The following is a 24525-nucleotide window of genomic DNA, read 5'->3' as shown; positions in this document are numbered from 1 at the left end:
TTTTTTTTTTCAGTCAAGATGGGGTGCAGAGTGTACTTTAATGAGTAAAAAAATTAACTTTATAGAATTTACCAAATGGCTGCAATGAAACAAAGAGTGAACAATTTAAAGGGGCCGCTCCAAATCTTGCACCAGGGCCCATCTCCCTCTAGGTACTCCACTGGTTGCAACCTGTAGGCTGTGCTGGGTATTGCAGATAATCAGCAATGTTACATGCAGGGATGGGGTAAGGGTGAACCACGTTTGCCACTATCAGTTTTTCTGTGCTCTGACAGGAGCAGTGTGCGTCCTCTCTCCCCACTCTCTGTACTGACTAGTGACTACACCACCACAATAACACTGTTAGTCATACCCAGTACGGTTTACTCAGTCTCCTTTCCGATTGGCTGCACCTGCTGTCAGTCATACGGAAGGCCAATCAGCGCAGTGTTTGTGACTTTAGGCTTGTAGGTAATTGGATAATCCAGTGATGTTTTTGTGTGCTCTGATTGGCTCCCGTGTACGTCACTCAGCGCAGGCCGGGGGTGGTGGTCAGGTAGAGGCCGCACTGGTACAGGAGCATCAGTGTGCGGTGCTGGGACACAGCAGTCCGGGCAGAGCGAGCAGGACACTGCGGAGGCGCCGAGGCCTACAGCAGAATGTGGCTGGTAAGAGCACGGGGTCCGGGCTGTGTGTGAGGCGCACCTGTGTACGGGGGGGAGGGCACGGGCAGATAGGCAGTGACTGGCTGCACTCCACATCTGCGGGGTCGTGGCCGCAGCAACAGGCCACTACCGTGTACAATGGGGCTGTGCGCACTGCACATCACAGGGGGCAGCACACTGGTATAACGGGGGCAGCTGGTGCTGCAGAAATCAGAGACTGCCGTGTATGGTGACCCCCTCACCACCCCACTCTGTATGGCCACCCCTCCCCTGTCCTACCCTGTATGGTGCCCCCCCTGCACTATTGTGGGATAGCATGCTGGGGTGGTCCTGGACTGGTGTATGAGGAGCCTCTGTTCTGGGGCTTGGCCGCCTCCGGTGAGGCCCTGTGCCGCTGCAGTGTGGGGTGGGATGAGGTGGCCTCTTCACCAGTCATTGGATTCTGCTGAAGTCTAGTAATGGGCTATGAAGAATGGATATTATTATATAAAGTAGTTCCCCTTGTAAAATAAAAATAACCCCTTCTCTCCACCTGCGCCGTTCTGGCAATGTGGGCTGCTGAGACTTGGTTTGTCTGAAGAAAGTGACCAGCAGCCTAATAGCTTCATAACAATGTCACCCGAGCTCCCGGAGACCCGGCGCCGACATCACTGCATCTGGGCGGGAGGGAAGTATGTTATTTTTATTTTATAAGGAACAGTAAGTATTTTAAAAAGGGGTAGTCCAGATAGTACACAGCTCCTTCCCCCAATATACTTTAGCTAGCTGTCAACCAACAGCTATCTCCCGACTGCCATACACAGGAGCCCTTGGTCTATGGGAAGCTGTAAACGTCTCAGAAGCCCTGAATCAGACGTGTTAGATCCTTCTCTTCACTAACAGATGGGTCCCCTTATACATTACCTTGTCACTGAACCCATCCATTTCAATGAGTTTAGCTAACCTTAGTCTTTAGTGTATGGGGGACTTTAGATTCCCTCTGACAGATTATAATTTGATCAGACCCCCATAGAGATGACGTTCTGTACTGAACATATCACCTGCACAATACTAGGGAAATCCTGACACCAGACCTGCTGGACTGACTTGAGGACTGTATCTGACAATCGCTGCATAAGTTTGGATCCACATGCGACATTTATTTTTTATCCATGAATCTGTTCCAAAATCCCTCCAGTGTGGGTGTAAGTGGGTGCTGGGTCCCTATGTTGTAGCTAAAACTGCAATTGTTAAGATCTGTTTAATGTGGACTGCAGCTAAAAGTTTGGTAAACGGCCAAGCTGTAAACTGCTGTAAAGCTGCACAACCATGCAGTTTATTACCAATGGAATGGGTTTTCACTGCCATTAGTTTGCAAACCAGGCCAGGCGGCACAGGGTCACCTGTCACTAAAGAACTACATTGTGTGACTCCGTTCTTGGACAATCACTCTAGAAATAGTCTAAAGTCCTAAAGATTGTACAGTGTTACAGCTTTAGTTACTTCAAGAAATATGTTGGTGATTGTATAGTTATCTATGCACAGAACTTTTTTTCTTTTAAATATATATTTTTTTCATTTAACTCCTAATGATGATGGCATGTATACATGGTGGTGATGGCAATTTTGCCGTGACGTCTGCACTCCTTCAAGTTACTAAGAACGTTGGCGGTCATAGGACTTTTCTCAGTGTCTCCTGTAGTCAATATTATTGTTTTAGGGCAAAGCAAATACAAAGTTACAGGTGTCAATAAAAGAATATTTATTGTCCCAGCAAAGACAGCACTCTTCAAGGAAAGTCAAAAACTACAAAAAGTTCTTTATTGCTCCATACAAGTAGTCAATAGCAACGTTTCGACCTATCAAGCTTAATAAAGACCTGATGGGATGAAACGTTGCGATTAACGACTTGTATGGAGCAATAAAGAACTTTTTGTATACTTTTGTGATTTGCACCAAGTAGATTCTTTGGGCACCTGTGGGCTGTCGCTCCTATTGACTCTGGGTTTGCTGCAAGAAAAGAGACTGGGTTCAATAAAGGTTAGTGACCTCACAACAGTCAAGTGCATTTTTTATGTGATAAATTGTCACATTATGCTTACTTATATAGTGCCATCATATTCCGCAGGGCTTCGCAGATTGTCATCACTCTCCCCCATCAGGGCTCCTAATGATGGGGCAGAATGATGATGACATGTATACATGTCTTAGAAGTGTATGTGCTTACTTATATAGCATGTTCACATCTCTTCAGATATTTATCCCCTTTGGGTCTCAGAATCTAAATTCCAGTATGTTTTTGGAGTGAGAGGAAACCGGAAACCCACGCAAACACGGGGAGAACATATAAACTCCTTGCAGATGTTGTCCTTGGTGGGATTTGAAACCGGGACCCCAGCATTGCAAAGCGACAGTGCTAACCTCTGAGCCACCGCACTGCCTACACTACCTTAGATTCAGCTCCTTGTGTTTTCCTATGTATTCATCTGCTGTATGATTTGCTCCTTGTTGGACAGATCTGTAATTTGGCACCCACAGCCAGCTATGGGCACATACTCTACCTGCTCAAGTTATGTATACAGTTCTTTTCTTTCTGGTTCTTATAGAATCCATGAAAGGTAAAAAAAAAAAAAAAGGTGCATGCTCCGTCACATGCTATTAGTGTCTTCTCTTATTCAGCAATATATATGCTATTAAGGGTCAGGATATCCTCTGACTGCTGTATGGAAATGTGAATTTTCCCTAGTAGAATATTCACTCTGTAAAAGTGTTAGAAGGTGGAAATAAGGGGACTGTACTGTCAATAACAAAATGGCCTATTTTTTTCAGTTTTAGTTTAGAGAATGAAGGTTGTACTAATTTGTTGCCATGGACGAAGCCAATGGTTTCAGAGCACGGGAAGCGTTGTGTGACTGTTCATGAATCCCTTTTGATTTACATTACATATTTTTCCTTTGCGGTAAACTCAAAGTCCTAAATCATGTGACATTGCAGCGTTAGTGGTAGCCATACAACTTAGCCAATGGCTATACTTACAGGCTCTCTGTTCACATTCATTCTGAGCTTTGCTACAAATGCACCAGTTTTCTATTGTGAGAAGACACACCCCTGGTGAGGGCTTATCTTCTCTGCGAAAAAAAGTATAAGGTGCTGAAATTCAGCTTGCCCCATAGTTCATTCCTCTAATATCTACATTTGAGGCACTCCCCTTCCCTTCTCTACCATCACCATGTACATGAGATGGCTGGCTGGTCCAGCTGAAATCTGTAGCATCAGTCAACCCTTCAGGCTTAGGTCTGACATGATGGTGGTTGCTGGATGTGTTCTGCTCTAATCTGTTTGATGTTTGTTTGGCAAGATTCGTCCCAAACTAAAACCGTTTGGGACGAAGGGATTTGCACGTCTGGACTTGGTGGCACTTTTTCACGTGTCTCTTTGAGATTGGCCTGTTATGGCTGCAGTAACTCCTGCTTCTAAAACAGCTGCTGAATGTAGTTTTATGAGAGCTGAACCGCGACCAAAATAAATGAAGAATTTCTCATGTTCCTCTCTGGTTTCACAGCCTGCCTCCATGTGCCCTCTTACCCTTTATATTTAGTCTCTACAGAACTTTTTTGTTAGACCTTGTGAAAGAATCACAGCAGACCGTCCTCCTGCCGCCACCATTACTTATTTATCATGTCCCTGACATCTTCTTTTCAACAGCTATTTTGACAAATGCAAATCACAATTGGCGCATAGTAAAGCGTCAGTGCCGAGGACGGCCAGATGTCTGTGCCCCACAGAGAACAATGTTACAATGTCACTGGTGGCTTTCCTATGCCTTCTACTCTATTTTAGGGCCCATAGGCCAATATCCCTCTAGTTTTATACGCTCTGAGTCGTATAGTCATATACCGTGCTTTGAAAAACGATACATACCCGTGAACTTTTCCACATTTTTTTTTTTTCTCGTTACACCCACAATAGAAGCTCTCTCATCAAAGTTTTTATCTTCTTAATATATTGCAGTCATCATATTATATAGCACTTTGTACTTACAATTGCTCATTTTGCCTTGAAAGGCGCTGCACAGCTCTGCATATTTTGATACTTTGGGGGGGGAGGATACTCGCAGAGTTTATGCACTTTTTGTGAACAAGTCCTACGAATGTAAACTTGCATGCTGCTGTTTTTATTATCATTAATAATTAATCTTTCTTTATTCATTTAATCATTCTTTATTTTGCCATTCTTTTTTAATCCACTCCTTGGATTGACTAAAAAACCTGAATTAAAACCGTAGTTCATCCATATATATACTGTACTGTGCACCAGTTTAACGTAGCGGTGGAAAAAATCCTGCAAAGTAAGCTATCAACACTTCTGTTTTAGCTTTCATTTTTTTTTTTTTTTTATCAACTAGCAAAGGGAATGAACAAAAAGAAATCTAATTCATAACATTATTTGCCTCTCTGCCTTCAAAACAGCATCAATTTGCTCAGGTTCACTTGCACAAAGTTAAGGATTCTGTAGGATTATAGTCTGGTGTAACCAGTTATACCAAACAGGTGATAATGATTATCATTTTCATATGAAGGTTGAAACAATTAATAAATGAAGCGACTGTGTAGGAGGCCTAAAACTGGGTGAACAGTAAAACTGCTGCAAAGCTCAAGTTGTAGAAGAGCGTTTCATGTTACAGGTCATATATCATGACAAGACTGAGCACGGCAACAAGACACAAGGTAGTTATACTGCATCTGTAGTGTCTCACAGGCAAAGATTTCAAAGCGGATTGAGATTTCAAGATGTGCTGTTCAAGCTCTTCTGATGAAACGTTAAGCAGTGGGTGAGGTGACGGCCCGTAGTTTGTCGTCGGCCAAGGAAACGTCACACCTCATGCTGGAAGATGTCCAGCACTTCCATTTGCACAAAACTGGCAGCAACCCGTGGGGCCCTCCTACACCCATCTACATTTTGGTGAAGTCTGACCTGACGAAGAAAGTGAATCTTCCAAAACATGTAGCTCTTTCTTGATCTATCCAGACTTCTGTACTTTAGCGAGTTACATCACCCACCAACGATCGGACTTCACACGTGGGTACCACCACTGCTAGCTGGCACACCCTGGTAAGAAGGTTCTGTATCCACCATAACTGCATGACTCATGGACTGCTACTGTAGCACTGGATTTCATATTCAAGCTCACTGTGTGTACCCCAAATAGGATTTCCATATGGTGAGACGTCCATTCACCATCTATATAACAATAATGTCACATTCGTTAGTCAAACAGTGGTCACATCTGTTACTATTGCTTCTATTTTGGCCATACTAATTGGAATTATTCAGTATCGTGTGTGTGTGTGTGTGTGTGTGTGTGTACTCCCCACACTTGCAGGTTTATTATAGTTGCTGAACCCTGCAATTTCTCCTGAGTGTGCTGATACCCCATATGTGGAGGAAAACCACTGTTTGGGCGCACGGCAGGGTTTGGAAGGGAAGGCGTGCCATTTGACTTTTTGAATGTAAAATTTGCTTGAATAATTAGCGGACGCCATGTTGTGCTTGGGGAGCCCCTGATGTGCCTAAACAGTGCAAACTCCCCACAAGTGACACCATTTTGGAAACTAGACCCCTCAGGGAACTTATCTAGATGTGTGGTGAGCACCCTGAATCTCCAGGTGCTTCACAGAAGTTTATAATATTGAGCCTTAAAAATAAAATGTTCACATTTTTCCAACAAAAATATTTTTCGGCCTCCAATTTTGCATTTTCTAAGGGTAACAGGAGAAATTGCACCATGCAATTTGTTGTGCAATTTCTCCCGAGTACGCCGTTATTCCATATGTGGGGGAAAACCACTGTTTGGGCGCATGGCACGGCTCTGAAGGGAAGCATACCCGAGTACCCGATGCAAACTGTAGGAGCGAGCACTTGCGCTCAACACTAGTTGCTGTATCATCGTCATTTTTATTTCTTTACTTGTGAAATAATCCCAACCCTAATACAACCCCAAACCTAGCCCAGCCCAAGCCTAACCCTAGCCCTAGAGTTTATTTTTTACGCTGTTCCTCATGCGGTATAAGTGATTAGACGATTATTCTTCGGGTTGGTGCGATTACAGCAATACCAGATTCATATCGGGTTTGTATGATTGACAGCTGTCACACACTAAAAGACGCTTTTTTTTTTTGTTTGTTTGTTTTTGCATCGCCATATTTTGAGAGCTGACAGTCATGTGATGGCTTGTTTTTTGTGGGACAAGTTGATATTGTTATTGGTGACATTTTTGGGCATGGGACATTTTTTGATCACTTTCTATTCTGATTTTTGGGAGGCAGAATAAACGAAAACCAACAATTCCGGAATTGTGTAGGTTTTTTTTTTTTTTTTTTTCTAACCGTTCCGCGTGTGGTAAAATTGATAAAGCAGTGTTATTCTTCGGGTCAGTACGTTTACAGCGGTACCACATTTAGGCTGTGTGCCCACGATGCGTTTTTTAAGCGTTTCCGCAGCGGCAAAACCGCTGCAGAAACGCTTAAAAAACGCATGGTAGAAGGTCTGCCATGTTCCCCAATGATAATCTGCATGTGCTGTGCACATGCTGCGGAAATTTCCGCTGCGGATTATCATTGCTGGAAAAAAACGCAGCACTACCAATTATTTTGCGGAAGTGCTGCTTTTTTGCCGCCATTGACTTGCATTAGAACGCATGGATTCCGCTTCACTAGATAAGGACATGCGGAATACATGCGTTCCAATGTGCTTATGGTACCCAGGTCTAGAGGAGAGGAGACTCTCCTCCAGACCTGGGTACCATAGAAAACTGTGGAGAAAAAAAAAAAAAAATGATACTTACCTTCTGACGGCTCCCGGTGCGCTCGTCCTCCCTTGCCGGCAAATCGCGATGGACTGAAGGACCTGCGCTGAGTTCATAGTCATGTGACGGGTCACGCGACGCTGACACCGGCAGGTCCTTCAGTGTACCGCGATCTGCCGGCATTCAGCACCGAGCGAAGCAAGACTGCGGGAGCCATCGGAAGGTAAGTATAGATTTATTTTTTATTTTTTTACATTCTCTTGGGTAACACTATATAAATCCATGCCATTTGCGTGGATTTATATAGTGTGACCAAGTTGTCAAACACTTTCCAAGTGATGCTAAAATCGCTTGGAAAGCGCTGGTCAACCCGCATGTGGAAATGCATGTGAAGAACGCTTCACTTCCGCATGTCCCTGGCAGGAAAACGCATGTACAATCCGCATGCGTTTTTTTTCTGCCAGGGAGATGCAGAAACGCTCAGGAAAAATCCAGAGCATTTCTGCATCGTGGGCACATAGCCTAATATAGTTTTTTTTTTTTTTTTTTTTTTTTTGTGTGTGTGTAAAAGCGCCAAAACATATCGCTTTACTCTGAGAGCTATAACTTTTTTATTTTTCGGATGATGGCGGCTTGTTCTTTGCGGGACAAGATTACATTTTCAGCGGTAACATTTTTATTTGCCTTCGTCTTTTGATCATGTTTTATTGCATTTTTTTGTTTGGCGGTATGATGATAAAGCATAGTTTTTTGCTTCGTTATTTATTTTTTTACTGTGTTCACTAAAGGGTTATCTAGTGGGACAGTTTTGTAGGTCAGGTCATTACAGACATGGTGATACCTCTTATGTGTACTTTTATTTGTTTTTTTGTTTTTTTCATATTTATTTATAGGTACAGTATATTTGTGGGTTTTTTTTTTTTTTTGGATTTCTTTCCTTCCTTGACAGCGCGGGACGCCGGAGAGGAAGTAAGTGTCGGCGCTTACCTACCCTTGCTCCTGGAATGCTGCGATCGAAGTCGATCACAGAATTTTGGGGGTTAATGTGCAGAGAGCAGTGCGGGACCGCTCCTTGCACATAGTACTGCGTGTAAGCTGTGACAATCAGCTGACACTCGGCGGCGATCTCACCGCTTGTGTGCGGACGTGATCGCAGTATGTGACGCGCCCCCCTGGGCCGTGGGGGTACCCGGAGCCGGGCCGGTAGATGCTGGGGGTTGTAGTCACCGTGGCGGTGACCCGGTCCGTGACCCAGGGCGGTCAAACCAGTGGCAGTCGATTTGTGTGAGGTTAATGTCTGACTACGCCACCTGGGGAATGCGGTTATTGGGAACCGCCGCTGCGGAGCAGTCCACTGAAGCTGATGGTGTGTGCAGCAAGGTGATGTGACTCCCCACAGGAAGAGTGGAGCTTCAGGGCAGCGTGTATGGATGATGATGGTGGTAGTAGTGCAGGGTATCGGTAATAATAACACTGAGTCTTTGCAGTGCAGTCCCAGGGTCTTTACTGGTGGCAATTACAGTATATAGGCCCCAACGGGAGTACTTGCTAGGGATGAGGGCCCGGTTAGTCTGGAAGCAATCCTAGAATCCTCCTGGCTAGGTAGAGTTGTAGGCCTGCCATTCTGCCTGTACTCTTTAGCTACCCCGCTTATAGTCGTGTTGTAGCCCACGTCCCTGAGTGTAACGTGCAGTGCTCACCCGTATGGCTGGCGACTTGGATCCTATGTATTCCTCGCTCCTCTGTGGCGGTACTGGTCCTTTCGTGTGGCTGAGCCTCCGGGCTTCTGATGGGCCAGGAGACCTGCAATCTCCTGCCTTGTGGTATCTGCTGCTGGGTATACAATCCCCACAGCCTCGGACTCCGGTGTCCGGTTCTCTGTATGAACAATCCAGGACGAGCTATCTGCAGCTCCAGTCCCTGGCTTCTGACTCCGGTGTCCTCAACTCGACTACTGGCCCTGTCTGAGCTAACCCTGCCTCCAGATCCAGTTATAAAGGGCAGGATCCTCCCCTTTCTGGCCTGGGGCAGGAGGTGTTGCGTGTAATGTGTTCCTGACCAGGAAACCCCCGTTTTGCTCCCAGACATGGTATTACTACCTCTGTGGCAACCAGACCCTCTGGGGTGCCATATATGCGTAATAGTACGTCCCTGGCCCAATAGGCCCAGGGTACAAGGACGTGCTATTACCACATATGTTGGAAAGGCGTTCATTTTCAAAGTTATGAAAAAAATAGAATTTTTCTGTTGCATACCTTTTTACATTTCTTCTCATAACTCAGGAAAGAAACAAGATAGAGAAATGGGAAAACACCATTCACCTCAGAACAGTAGAGGCTTTCAAAAGATATTTCACAAGAGTATTTTTGTTAATATTTTACCCATGCTTAATCAAGCGCAAAATTTCAAAACGCATCTACGAAAAATCAATATATTAAATTTGCAAAAAATTCACATGTGCCTCCTATGCTCCTAGCCACATCTGTACCAAAATTCAAGTTGGGCTTTCAATGGGCTCATTCAACCCTATATAAACAGTGTCAATGCGAAAATCTTGAATTTAGATCTGTTCAGCCTGTGTTCTAAAAGTGTAGGGTCCATGTTTTCCCCACAAAAAAACAAACATGTTTTTGTTTTAGATATTGGGAGGGTGGAGGGATGCTTCGGCTGCTTCTTTACATGACGAACAGCTGACTGGACCATGAGACGAGCTTTATAAACACTCAGATCCTCCCGCTCAGACTGCTCTCCACCTATCCAGTAACATCTCCAAGATCTGCCCAGTAACAGACAACCTGAGCAGATTCTAGAAAGGGCGGTATCCCAAGCACACCCCAGAAGGGGTGCGGAATATAGCAAAAAGTACAATAAAAAAGGAACAAATTAAAAAATACACTTATTTGCCACAGCTCATGGCAAAGGTGTATGTGATGGTTTAGGAGGCACCGTGAAATGTCTTGCAACTCGGGCAAGCCTCCAAAGACCATATTCAGACCAAATCTCCCATGCTGCTTTTCAACTGGAGTGAGAAAGATATTCTTAACATCCAGTTCATGTAGTGTACAAACCAGGACTACGAAGAAGAGGAGAGTTTGTTAAAACATTGGTTAAAGGAAGCCGAACCCATTAAAGAAGTTGTCCACTACTTTTACATTGATGCCCTATCCGTAGGCTAGGGCATCAATGTATGATCGGCCAGGCTCCCGCACGCGGCACTCCCGCCGATCAGCTGTTATCTTTGCCGGCGGCCAGAAGTGCTCACCTGCGGGGCTCCGCCATCAAGTGGTAGTGGCTGCCGCGGTGTACTGCACATCCATCTCCCATTCAATTGAATAGGAGGCTGATGTGCAGTACACCGTGCCGTCACCGATAACTGCTGATCGGCGGGGGTGCCGCGTGCGGGACCCCGGCCGATCATACATTGATTCCCTATCCCTACGGATAGGGCATCAATGTAAAAGTAGTGGACAACCTCTTTAAAGGTACTCCGCAATACCACACTTTTGTTCCATTGAGTGAAACAGAAATAAAAACAAGGATTTTTTCAAGTGATTGAAGATGGCACAAGATTGGCAGTGGATGACATAACTGGTTATGTGACCTGTGAATATGATTGGCACTGGTGGCTAATGGACTCTCCAAAGATTATGCTAATGAAGAAGTGACTTTTCTGCACCTCCCGGTCCATCCCCATCCTTTGTGTAGCCAAGAAAACCAGACATATTAAAAGTAAACAAAAATCAGATGTTAAAGGGGTTGTCCACTACTTTATATAACCCCCCCCCCCCCCCAATGTATTCCCCCAGGGCTCATAAGTGTTTCTCTAAATACCTTGTGATGCCTTAGCGCCGCTCACAGGCAGAAATCACTGGCCGCTCACAGGCATCACGTGACCCCCAACTGTAGCCGGCTCTGACATCCGCTGACGTCACAACAAGTCTAGGCTGCAGCCGAGGGTCCCTTTTCCGCGTTCTACTGGTGGCTGCTGGGTTGTGGGCGGGGTTACCCTGTGCGTCACACCTGGCATCCACCGCACGCTCTCCAGCTCCTCATTCACTAGGAAAACGCGCAGTGAATGCTGGGTGTGACGCGGGGGGTAACCCCACCACGGGGAGCGCATCACTGATGTCACGCCTCCCTTGATGTGACATCAGTGACGGGTCACGTGGTGCCTCTGAGCAGCCAGTGATAGCGACGCTCAGAGGCCGAAAAGGTACCGCAAGGTATTTACAAAAACACTTCTGGGCCCCAGGGGGATACATTGGGGGGTTCATATAAAGTAGTGGACAACTTCTTTAACTCGGGTGGAACCAAACCCCATAACAGCCGTACATGCTGACACAAAAGGAAACTGCCATTGTCAGTAAGAGATTGTGGACAAGATTAAATCTCGCCCATTAGACACTGTTGACACAGCTTCTTTCCTGCCAAGAGATCAGGTTTTGCTGCAGAAAAAAAACTCTGAAAAAAACGCTTAGTGTGAACATACCTCAAGATGGCCTTGCTCATTTTGTTTTTGTTAGGTTCTGTCTGTTAAGTGGCCACAGTGTGAATGCACACCTACATATTGCACTTATACCAACATGTGCTCCGATTTTTTTTTTTTTTTTTTTTCCTGTTTTGCTTTAGTTTTTTTGTACTTTGTTCAAACGGGTGTGGCTTCCCCATTTTGGGCTGTTCATATTGTATACATAGCTGCCTACGGGCAGGTGTTTGAACAATCAGGACCTGGTCCTGCTCTGCCCTGATTTTTGACGTTTCATGACACATATTGAGGTGAACTACAAGACCTGGGTACCGTCCTGATTGAGGTACATCTTGTTGTGGTGGGATGGCTTTTACTTTTTTTTTTTATCAAAACAGTATTAACTAAGTACCCTATGTTATTTACATGTAGTACTACTATTTATTCATTTACTTACAGCAGGGTATTTGCTCATTTTGTTTTTATCTTGGGTTCTGATTTATTAAGAGGCGCACACCAATTAATACATCATGAGCTATTGACGAGTGTTTGCTCCATGCCAAAAAGATTTCTGGTGTAAGAAATGCCACCGCTTGTCATGATTATAACGAGTTGTGGCTCTGCCCATTTTGGCGGAACTGGGAGAAACTGCCGTGAAAACCTCAAGTCGCTAAATTTTTGTGCAATTTTTGAGTTGCCCAAAAACTGAAACTTCTTAAATCAATTTACTCCAGAATTCTTGCCAAATTACTTTTATGAATCGGTGGCTTATTATCTTGAGTAAGCTGCACTAGATGTTTAGATATTCAGTACTTAGACTGACGCCATGTGAAGTATTTAAGAACTTTGTCACTAATCATATTTTTGTCTTTTTTTTTTTTTACCAGGTTCAGGGCATGGACAAAGTAAATGACAGCTTTATGGTGACCGCGATTATTTGCAATGTATCAACTATTTGTTAGGAAAGATGATGAACATCTGGATTATTGGCACCTCTGCGTTCACACCTCACACATACTTTGACTTGCATTTTAAACAGTAAGTTTTTAATTGAGAAATCCTTGTTGGGCCTCATTCAGACGTCTGTTTTTCATGGATATAACACGTACCGATTATAATCGATGGTCCTATTTACATATCTGTAGTTTTTTTGCTTACCATCTGTCCAGAAAAAAAGAAATTACGTAGACATGTCTGATTTTGATCCTAGTCACAGATCAAACTTATCCATAAGTCTATAGGTCTTTGAAAAATCACTGTCATCTGTGTGCTCCCTTTTTAAACATTGCAATCTGTTGTAGAAGCTTTGTAGTTTTATTTTGGCATATGAGAAAATCACTGATGGAGGGGGGGGGGTGTAAACTTTTGCATACTGAAATTTAGAGCATTTTTTTGCATATAAGATTAATCACTGATGTCTGATTGTACCTTACTGTTTATTTGCTCAGTCGTATCATAACATGAATTTACCCCTTCACAGACAAGTCTACAACATACCGAGGGCTGGTTAATTTGCTTTTTTTTTATACTTTAAAGTGGTCTCTCAGGTTCTAACAGTTATGTTGCATGGATTTAAAATGGAAAGGCTAGAAATGAATTCCAATAGTGTCAGTCTGCAGATTTTTCTGTAGCTTTCTGAAACCCTTCTCTAGGGAACATACAGGTTTGAATTTCCTCCATATATCTTACATTATTGAAAGCCTATGATGGCACTAAAAAATTGGAGTAACCACAAACCACCAAGCAACAATAAAAGAATAAAAATTAACAAATTTATTAGGAAAAAAATTCTCAAAGGGAAAGCAGCTACACGAAACGCGCGTCAGAGGCAGCAAGGAGGGAATCTGTCGTCCAGGGACATTATGGGTAAGCATCAGTTGTTTTCATCTTGAACTATGTACTCACCACTGTCCACTTGATTTATTGTTAGGGGGCACTTATTAGTATTATGATTGTTTCTCTGACTTATGTACCTTTGTTGTTGCTGACACATGCCTTGTTTTCCCCATTTGTTGCCCCAATATCCCATATTGAATATTGCCGATCCCTGCATGTTTTTCGTGTTTTCTCCTTACTAAAACCTTGATAATGTATATGGTTTATTTATATGTATTTTTAATGTTAGGAAAAAAATTAATTTGTTTTTATTCTTTGTTGCTTGGTGGTTATTCCATTTTTATTTTTTTTTTTTGTGGCATCACAGGTTTTTAATATGCGTGGGAGTACTCCACTACTTTTATTTAAATATGGGGAGAACACCGTAAAATATTTTGGTTGTGTTCTCAACCTGGATATGTAATCTGCTATATGAATATTATTTCTTCCATTATTGTTTTGCAGACAGCTGAGGATTGGGATTGAAAGGCAACTTGCCACACTAGGTGCCCTCACCCACTGCTGCTCCTGCTCTAGGAGACCAGGTACGATATACATCTGCACATCTGATTTTCTTTTATAGTAGAAGACTCAAAGCTCTTCCCGATCATTACACGATGGATTGCTGAAGCATCTAATGGTTCTGTTTGACTGAGTTTTGGCCAGGTCTTTAGTAGTTTTTATCCAACACTGTTCTTACCATCAAAACTGTGATAAAACTGCTCACGGATCCCAGAACACAGGTGCAAACATGATCTTCGATATCAGTGTAGTAGAACACCCATGTATTACTTATCCTTGGGTCAGGCCATCAATATCTGAACTATGGGTGGTCAACACCTAACACCCTCACTGACCAGCTACTAACTGCTCTGACAGCGGCCGGATATAAACAGGATGACGGCAGAACACCTCCACACTGTCACACTGATCAGTGGCTACCTTTGGGTGCTGTAGGTCAGCTCCTATTACAATGAATAGGACAAGTGCTTTAATACAATGACCCCCAATTTATCAGGACCGGTGATTTTTTTTCATGCCAATCTTGATGAGTGGGTATGATGGATGCTCCTGATTCATGAATAGGTGCATATTTCCTCATGAATCTCTGGCATCTCACGAGTGGTGTGCAACATGCTAGAAATCTCACTAGTGTCTGATATTGATGACCTGTCTTATGGATCGGTCCTTAGCATTGGTGCAGTGAAAAACCTCCTCTAGTGGGTGAAATGCTCATTCAGTTGACTGCCATCCTTCTGACCTAATCCTCCATATACCTGCCATGCCGAAAGTGCACGTGTTCTCTAAAGGAAGAGAGGAATAGACTGTTGCCCGAGAACTGATTACCGGATTTTTCGAACTAGAAGACGCACTGGACTATAAGACGCACCCAGGTTTTAGAGGTGGAAAATAGGGGAAAAAAACTTTTGCCGCAAAAAAAATGTGGTAAAATATATTATAACTCCTAGAATGTCCTTCAGCTTCTATGGCATGCTGGGAGTTATAGTTCACCCTACATTTATTTCATGTGATTTCCCTGAGGAGAACTATAACTCCCAGCATGTCCTGCAGCTTCTATGGCATGCTAGGAGTTATAGTTCATCACAGTGGTAGTGTTTTGCTGTATGTGCTTTAGGGTAATTCTTGCCTCACTGTTTCTTGGTTGGAGGGAGCGGGGTCGCACTGCAGGGAGAGGATCATCAGGGATCAACGGCGCTGTTATGAATTCACTATTTCAGTGTTAGACATGAGTTAGTGGGCGGTCTCGGGCAGATCACATGCTGCAGTGACAATACAAAAGAGGTAGGGCCGAGACAACACATAACAGCACAGCGTGCAGCCCCCCCGGCCCTGCCTCTTTTGTATCGTCACTGCAGCATGTGATCTGGCCCGGGACCGCCCACTTTCTCCTGTGTAAAGCAGCGTCAGTGCATTAATGGCGGCGCCACTGATTTTGCTGTGTGTGATGCCTATCCCTGCCTTGCCACCCGCTACCTGCAGTACGACCACACTCAATCACCACCGCTGCTGCCTCCGCCCCACACCACCACAGTAAGCACCATAATATCTATATTTTGACTACATTCGGACCATAAGACGCAACCCCTTTCCCCCCAAAATTTGGGGGGGGAGGGTGCGTCTTATGGTCCGAAAAATACGGTATTTGTCTTGAAAACATGTCCAAACGTTGATTCACCTGGACAGCAATCCTCAGAGGTGGGGAGGAAGTTGGGGCACCCCCCCAATACACATAAGATAGTGGGCCAGTACTGTGGGTTCGGGTAACGGTCTTGTAACCTATATGGCCACCGGTATTGTACTTGATTTTCCTGTAGCAGCTTTAGCTTATGTGGGATCCTTCTGACCTGCATAGAGGCAGCTGGCTTGGAGAATGCTTTCTGTTGACAATCCTAGATGATTGGAGTATATGAGGGACAAACTGGAGACCTTAAGACAAAAAAGCTTGTGAAGCGAGCACTTTGTTAGGAGGGGGGAAGGCCCTCAATATGCAAATGAGGAAGCATAACACAATTCATTTTAGCTGTGAAGGCCCCCTTTAAGCATTGATTTATACATCTAATAGTGCCTTCCATGGATGGCATGCTTTTGTTTGGAGGATATGTTGGAAAATGCTTCTGAAGTCTACAGCAAATGTATGCTTCATAAAGTCATACAAGTAAGTTAGGGGATAGTTTAGTAGTAAGCTAATATCTCCCCACCCCCTTTTTTTTTTCTTATTCATAAAGTCATAGCCAAAAGTTTTGAGACTGACACACATTTTGCTTTTCACACAGATTTTCTGCCTCATTGCTTTAAGAACTTTTAGTTGGATGCTTCTCTGGTTCCTGAAGTACAATTATAAGCAGCTTTTAAACTTTTATTGACTAAAACATCAAGTTAATTCAAAGATTAAATATTTACAAAGTTTACCTTTTATTTTTCTAGAATTCTGAAATGAACAATGCTTTTTTTTTTTTTTTTTTTTTTTTTTTAAATCATGTTTTAGTAAGGAGACCATGTCACAAGACAAGTGTTTAACCAAGTGCCTGTGTGAATGAAACATTGACATTTTTGCTTCATGGCCAGGAATCTCCCCAGATCTCAATCACATTGGTCAGTCTTCAAAAAAAACGGGTTGAAAAACACACACCTTGTGATTAAGCACCAAACACTGATTAGATGTCCATGAGTTGCCATCAGTCAGAATGTGATCCAGAAGCTGATATTCAGCTGCCAGGGAGAATTATAGAAGTCTTGAAAAATAAGGATCATCACTAAATCTTCAGTCTTTGCATAAACTTGAGGCATTTGTGAATAACGTTTAAAGGGGTATTCCCATCTCCAAGATATTATCCTGATATGTAGTAGTTGTAGTAATAATTAATATTAGCAAATGCCTCTACTTAGAAATGCAGTATAGTTCTTCTGATTCACTGTCTTTTCCCATGCAGGGCACTGCAGTAGCTTTGATATCCATGGTTATAACCACTAATATGTAATTGTCACTATGTTAGTGGCCATAACAATGGATACCTAAGTTACTTCAGTGCCCTGTATATAGGAAGAGACTTAGTGAATCTGAAGAACTATACTAAATTTCTAATTTAAGGTACTTGCTATTAATAATAATAATAATAATAATAATAATAATAATAATAATAATAATAATATTATTATTATACCTACATATTGGGATAGGATCTGGGAAATGGGAATACCCCTTTTAAAAACTCATGAATTGCATATAATTATACTTCAGGAAACATAGAAGCTTCTGACTGAAAGATCTATTCAACACTGGAGCAGCAAACTGAAAACCCAAATTTGTGTTCAACTCAAAACTTTAGGCTACGATCTATACGTACCATCCCAAAAATCTGACAGTGATATATTTTTGTTTGATGCAGTTATGTGAGTGTACAACCAAGTAATTACATTTGCTTTTTGTTTTTTTAATCCATGCAGAAATACAAGGAATGTTTCGCTGCTCGTACTAGCTGGCCTCCACCACCTCCGCAGTTTCACTCTTCAGATCAGCATATAAGAGTTGTCATGGAATCTAGCCATAGTTGCCAAGAGGAAACTTCTTGCATAAAGCCATCCTCTTCAGTGCGTGAAACGCTGATTGAGGTTACTAATAATGGAGAATCTTCTAAAATGGATATCCCCCCAATACAGATGGGATCATGCGCTGACCAGCAAGCTACTGGAAAACAGAAAAAAAATCCCTTCAAATTCTTTGGAGGGAGAAAAAGTATTTGTACGCTGCCTAGCTTCTTTGGTGGAAAGCACAAGGGTTTAGGAAAAGGTAACTCAAGGAAATCTGTGAGTAAAAGCAAGACCCATGATGGCCTTTGTGATGTGCATGCTGAAAATGATAAAGAAGGTTATTCAGATACCAACAGATATGGACGTGATCTTTCCACTCCAAGTACCCTTCCCAGTTCCCTTAGTGCAGACTCTGGCATCACGTCACCAGTTAAGCTTGACTTTAATTTCCATGATGTATCCCCAATGGGAAGCACAGAATGCTTTGAGAAAAAACTTAATGGTGATAAATCGTTTTCCTTTCCCAGACCAAAGAAAGGGTTGAAGGGATTATTTAGTAGCATCCGCCGTCACAAGAAAAACAAAACCCCTGATCCTGAAAAATGTGAGCGATATGACCATAAAACACAGAGTGTTATATTAGAACAGCTAAATAAATATTCATCGGAAGATGGTCTGCAAGAAGAGAGTGAGCAACCAAAGATCAGCAGCCTACACTCTGATATATCAACAGAGTCTTCATTGAATGTAACTGCTGAATGTGAAAAGGAGGAGATGCCAATGTGCGCAGTAAGCACATCTGACGTTGCACCACCCACAACCGATGAATTACTTACAGAAACCAATGAGGTTCCTTCTTTCGACCAAAATCATACTAGTGACTCCAAACCTGATGGCTGTATTGATTGTTCGGAACCTAAAGATCTATTTGCTGACGGTGAAAAATCTGATTGTGTAGATAGGGACCCTCTTAATTCTGCTGGTGACCCGCTAAACCTGATGTTTGAGGATGTTTCATCCCTAAAGAGTTTTGACTCTTTCACAGGTTGTGGGGATATCATTGCTGAACAAGATATGGATAACATCAGTGATAATTCAGTTTCTGTTGAAAGAAGTAGAGAGGCAACAAAGAGAAGTTCTTGTCTTGTTACTTATCAGGGAGGCGGTGAGGAGATGGCGACACCTGATGATATGGAGGAAGAGTACCTACAACAGCTGTTAGAAAATGGCCATGAAGCAGGCTATGAAATGGAAGATGAAAAGGACCATGACAGTATGTCTAAAAGCTTTACTGAAGTGGAACCTACTGCTTATGCTATGGCGGCTGAAGATGCCTTTGTCGACAGGAGTGTCCTTAGTAACCCAGAATTATTAACACCTCAAAGTGATCAACAAGAGTCTGCTCCGAATAGTGATGAAGGGTACTATGACTCTACCACTCCTGGCCCTGATGACGATTGTGGAGAGGGCTTTTCCCAAAAAGATCGTCTTCCTAGAGACAGCTACAGTGGAGATGCACTTTATGAATTTTATGAACCTGATGACAGTCTAATAAGCCCTACACCTGGTGGAGAGACCCTCTACGACAGCAAAACAATGTGCTCAGAGATATTTGATCAGTTTTTTGACTTTAGTCTTCCCTTAGGCAATGGATTAATTCAGAATGTTGACCGCAGTAATGGAGCAACCGAAACCGAAGAGGAACGGTTGGCCATGATTCAGAAACAATTATTGTTCTGGGAGAGGCAGCGAGAAGCAGCAATGAAAGGAATGGATCATCTAGGTAAAGAAATATTTTCCAAAGAAAAGCAACCCACTGAATGTGAAATTAGAAGTGCTAGCTCAGCCGGCAAGAACAAGGGCTGTCCTATTAGAGAACAATATTTATTACCAAATGTGAGCAAAGATGGAGCTGACAAAGGAGTATTACATGTTCAACCTGAGAAACTTGGCTGGAAAGATTTCAAGGAAACAGACTATATAAAAAGGGGAGGTTATGTCCAGGACCTCAAGGGAAGTGGCTTTGTAGAAGATTCTGGTTTTGAGTTGAATGTTGATAGCCTTGGAACCCAAGACCAGAATGTCACAATGATGGCAAATGTTACCAAGCTTTCCAACTCGAATGTTACCTCTATGGACCACATTCAGAATGTATTTGACTCTGACTTTTCCTCCATTTCTGGGTATAGTCAGGAAAATGATTGTGAGCAAGCTGTAAACTTTTCTCAGACGCTCGTTGAGTTTGCCAATAATGGCATGTTATTTTCAAGTATTTCTGAAAGACTTAGCAGTGCCGGTTCAAGCTCCTCATTCCATCACAATCTTAATGCTCTTCCTACTATGGTGACTTTTGATATTGTAGATGTAGAAAATGAAGGGGAGTGTGAGGAACAACTAGACCTAAGTCCAGACGAGGATGTCGTTTCATCGTTTGAGGGATTTGATCACAGCTATGTACAAGAATCACTGGCTGAGTGCGATGAACATCTATTGCAAATGGACTCTCATCATTCTTTCCAAAGTTATAACTGGGGAGTGACAAGTCTTCCTCGTCACTTGGACCAATATAAGTTAACTCCTTCAAGTCCAGTTCCACTTTCACTTAACCGAAGAAGTAAATCACTTGACACAGAGATTTTAGAGATAGAGCTCGGCACTTTGCATTTGTCCAAGAGTGGCTTGAAATCCTATGATGATCTGGTTCCATGGGAGGATGGAAAGAATTCTTGGCGGTGTGAAGACTCTTGTGTACCTGGGGAAGGGTCCGCTTTTACTAGGTGTGACATGTTGCAGCAGATTGTTCCAACAAATGGACAATTTGAATCCTACACACCAGTTCAGCCTTCAAAACAGGTTTATACCGGAGAGCCTTCTGGTTCTAGTTCAAGTAGCCAGCTGCCAGTGAACACGAGACAGATGGCAAACACTACAGACCTCTTACAGTGTAACACTAGACAGTCCCAAGAGGGCTCCATCTCTTTTCGATACCCCAGAGAAAACTCTATAAAGAAACTTGCTCGTGTCCCACCACTGGAAGAGCAAAGGGTAGTAAATCTAGATTACAGTTATGATTATCACACCCCTCAAAAACAAACCAGGATTAAGCCAGTGGGCATTACACAAGCGATGCCCCAACAAAACAAACAAGAAGACTTGAATCTACCAGATTATCTGGAAAGGTCTGGGCCGACAAAGAAGGGGAACTTGGACCATAGGGGAACATCAGCAGATGACTGGTGTAACAGCTACAGCGAATGCCCAAACGGCTAAATTATTTTAGAATCTGACTTTTCTGCTATTAAGCTATTTCCTAGTAGGGAATTAAGATGTTTATACATGCTTCTGATGTGGCTTAAATAGCCAAGCCAAAAGAAAATGGAAGCATCTGTATACATTTTGCAAATGCAATATTTTTTTTCATTATTTATTTAACCACATCATTGCAAAATGTTTGCCAATGTCACTACTTCTTTTTGTGGTTATTTATTTTATCAGGTTTAGATTTTGGATTAACTAGTACAGAGGTGGGCCAGGCCTCTTATGCATTGATTGTTTCACTAGTTTAGTCTTCTAACTTCTAATGCAATTGATTACCACACCACCAGTGCTTTAAACTTTACATCGTGACTTGTTAATATTAAGAAGAAAAAAAAATGGATTCAATTAAGCTGATCAGAGAATGTCAAGAAACCTGGTCCTAAACTTTATATTATTGCATGAGATTATAAAAAAAAAAAAAGCCAACAGTTGTCTATCACGGCTCAGCCCCATTTTAAATTGGTAGGGTCATGTTGTAATTCCAGACAGTCCATGGAGAAGAATGATGCAATTTCTGGGAAGGGTAAACATACCCCCTTACCTCCATACATTCCTTTGCTAAATAATTCTGTCTCCTAATTTTATACTTTTTCCAAATTCCTCTATAGATGTGTGTTTAAAATGAACACCTAGGCCCCGATTAATCAAGACCAGCATCTGGATGAAGGGTTCGATGGATTAAGATGCGCCAAATTCATTAGGAGGTGTGCGCCTCTTAATGAATTTGTCGCATCGTTCATCTTCTGAGCGCCAGTGTAAGAAACGTGCTTCACTATCAAATTTTATTAATGACATGGTCAGATGCAGTCTTTGAAATGTCATTTATGCCAGTTAACAGATCTGCACGCCATCAATAGAAGCCCAGGCTAGGCCATAGGAAAAAGCCACGTTTGATCAGTACTTTTAACATTTTAACTTAGAAGTTTTCCGATTTGGCCTGTGCAGGTTGTGATTCTGGACAAAAAAAACAAAAACAAAACACAATTTCACACTTTTTTTTAAGAGGGTGAAATAGGATAATTTTACTTGCAATAACCTTAGTTATTTCACGTCCTTCACATGAAAGTTTCCAAGGTGCTTTTTCTACAAGGCTTTGATACTACAGACAATAACTACTACTGTATGTTGCTAGTTGTTGGGCAAAAGTTGACGAAATAAGGTCCGTACCAGTTCAGCATAAAAGTGTAGTTGTACCGCAGACTTTGCTAGTTACTGTGTGATCTGTGCACTGAAGAGGAAAACTAAACGTAGACATAAATGTCTACAGCTCCCTTTTTTTTTTTTTTTTTTTTTTTTTTTTTTTTTTTTTTTTAGTCTGCAACATTTCCTACATGATCCTGAAACGGTCATTCTTGTAGAAACCCTGCATAACAGAAGAATTACTCTCCTGTTGATCAGTTCCATCTTTTGCTCGTGGGGGGCTTAAGCGCCCCTGCCCCCACTGGTCATTAATTCTCCAATGCCATCCAGCATCCTGCGATGTCATAAGACTTCTCTACTATATACAATACTGCAGTATTGCTGTATATAGTTATAGTACAAGTGATCAAAGGTTCAAGTCCCCTAGGTTAACTATATTAAACAATGAAACTCACCCCACATTTTTGCAGTTAAAGATGTAAAAATTATACACACTTGGTATGTCAGCAAGAAACGCCAGAATTTTTTATTTTTTGCCTCAACACCTCCAAAAATTGCAATAAGAGGCAATTAGAATGTTGCATCTACCCAAAATAGTATATAAAAAAAATAAGTAAAGAATTGTACTGACCTGGGGAATCATGTTGATTAGTCATTTTTATTGCCCAATTAAAGCTAAACCTCCAAATAACAATGGCAGAATTGCATTTTTTTCCCCACAATTTTACTGGGTGTGATTTTGGAAGTTTTGCTTTATAACTCTGTTATATGGACCAGTATTTATTTCCTCTGCTGCTAATGATCTTATGTTTGCAGAGCACACTGAAAACTTACATTTGGGACAAGAGTGAAATACCCTATTGTAAATCACTGATTCTGGTTGGTTAGACTACTAATAAACCCCTTTCACAGCCAACACATAGTGGAGTATAAAGGGATTATTGGCACCTGCCCGAGAAATTGCCAAGTGATAGTTACATGCTCATGAGCTTTGCTTGTGATTTGATATCAAGGCATTCGTAGGTTTCTTCTGTCTGATTTTTGTATAAATTTGGATAGGAGAAATAAAAACATAGGCTGTTCCACTGTGAGCTCTCTGATAGTGTTCAGCTAAAACATTTCTGCATGGCAGTGTGAACTTGTGCCATATACTATTTGGGGCTATATGGATGAGCCTGGAGTCGTTCATATCTAATATAGTTCTTGCAGTGCACGTTGACGTTGCAGAATTGTCGTGTATAAACCCAGCCTTGCCCCATAGTCTACATTTTGGATATATATGAAGCTCTTCTCTCTTGACCTCCAATTAGGGATCACTGCCTATGGATTTTAGCTAGTAGCATGGTCTTGGATCTGTCTGCTGATGCGGCCACCAGGATGACTTCACAGGCAGCGGTCACAAGTCCAGATTAGTTATATGATTTGATTACAAAAAAAAAAAATGCAAAGGGGGACGAACCCCAGATTTGACCCCAACATCTGTCATCCGATGTGGTGGCATGCTTCTTGTTTCAACGCAATGGAACTTACTGGTGTTACCCATTACAGTGACTGTAGGATACATTTGTGTCCATTCTCTGATATGCTCGCCTGTTTTTACATAAGCCAATAACACTTGTCTTTTTATATACAATATATATGATTGTACAGAAGGAAGTGTAATTTATTACTGTTATTTTTTAATGATGGTTAAACCAGAAAAATAAAGAAAGTTGCGTACAACCATTTGTCTTGTGATTTTAGTAGTTGGTGCAGATGCTGTCCTCCCATATAGAGACTAATAGACTCTTCTGCATATGTGGTGGCTGGTGGATTAATGTGTTTTTCTCTAGAGAGCAGGCTGCTCTAATCCCCATATAGATAAACTCCCACCCACCCTTCTATTTTGCAGGGGTCCTCCATTTGTACAGTGGATTATTTTACATTAGGTTCAGCATGTGTGGAGAACAGTTCTTTCCCTTTTGGCTCAAAGACCATAGTAATGGGCACATTATGTGTATAACCTTGTTTTTCCCTCCTTTGATAGCTGATGCACACGCTTGCTCTGCGACATGCTCAGTTTTTGCAGTTAATAATGTGGGTAACCATTTTATCCTGTGTGAAAATTGAGTTTTTATTTAACCCCCCCCCCCCCCCTTTCCAAAAAAAAAAAAAAATGCTACATCAGAGTATATACACTAAGGGCTTTTACTTTAATATATGCCTTAGGAAAAATACAGCTCTGAGTGGTTTGAAGGGAGGGAGGGTGA

The 24525-nt window shown here is 42.3% G+C and overlaps 1 protein-coding gene across 1 annotated transcript; it reads left to right on the top strand.

The window, feature by feature from the left end:
* The first annotated feature begins 483 nt into the window (after positions 1-483).
* Positions 484-23998, top strand: AMER1 (APC membrane recruitment protein 1). Its single transcript, XM_073641049.1, has 4 exons — positions 484-647; positions 12781-12931; positions 14234-14313; positions 17735-23998. The coding sequence occupies exon 4, from the start codon at positions 17822-17824 to the stop codon at positions 21086-21088; it is 3267 nt and encodes a 1088-aa protein (XP_073497150.1). The 5' UTR covers positions 484-647; positions 12781-12931; positions 14234-14313; positions 17735-17821; the 3' UTR covers positions 21089-23998.
* The last annotated feature ends 527 nt before the right edge of the window (positions 23999-24525 follow it).

The sequence above is a fragment of the Phyllobates terribilis genome, unplaced genomic scaffold (genome assembly GCF_046119375.1).
Source record: "Phyllobates terribilis strain yellow unplaced genomic scaffold, ASM4611937v1 Scaffold_7__3_contigs__length_470593459, whole genome shotgun sequence".
In the NCBI taxonomy this organism is placed as follows: Eukaryota; Metazoa; Chordata; class Amphibia; order Anura; family Dendrobatidae; genus Phyllobates; species Phyllobates terribilis.
The sequence above is the reverse complement of the archived record's forward strand: the minus strand, read 5'-3'. Positions and strand labels throughout refer to the sequence as shown.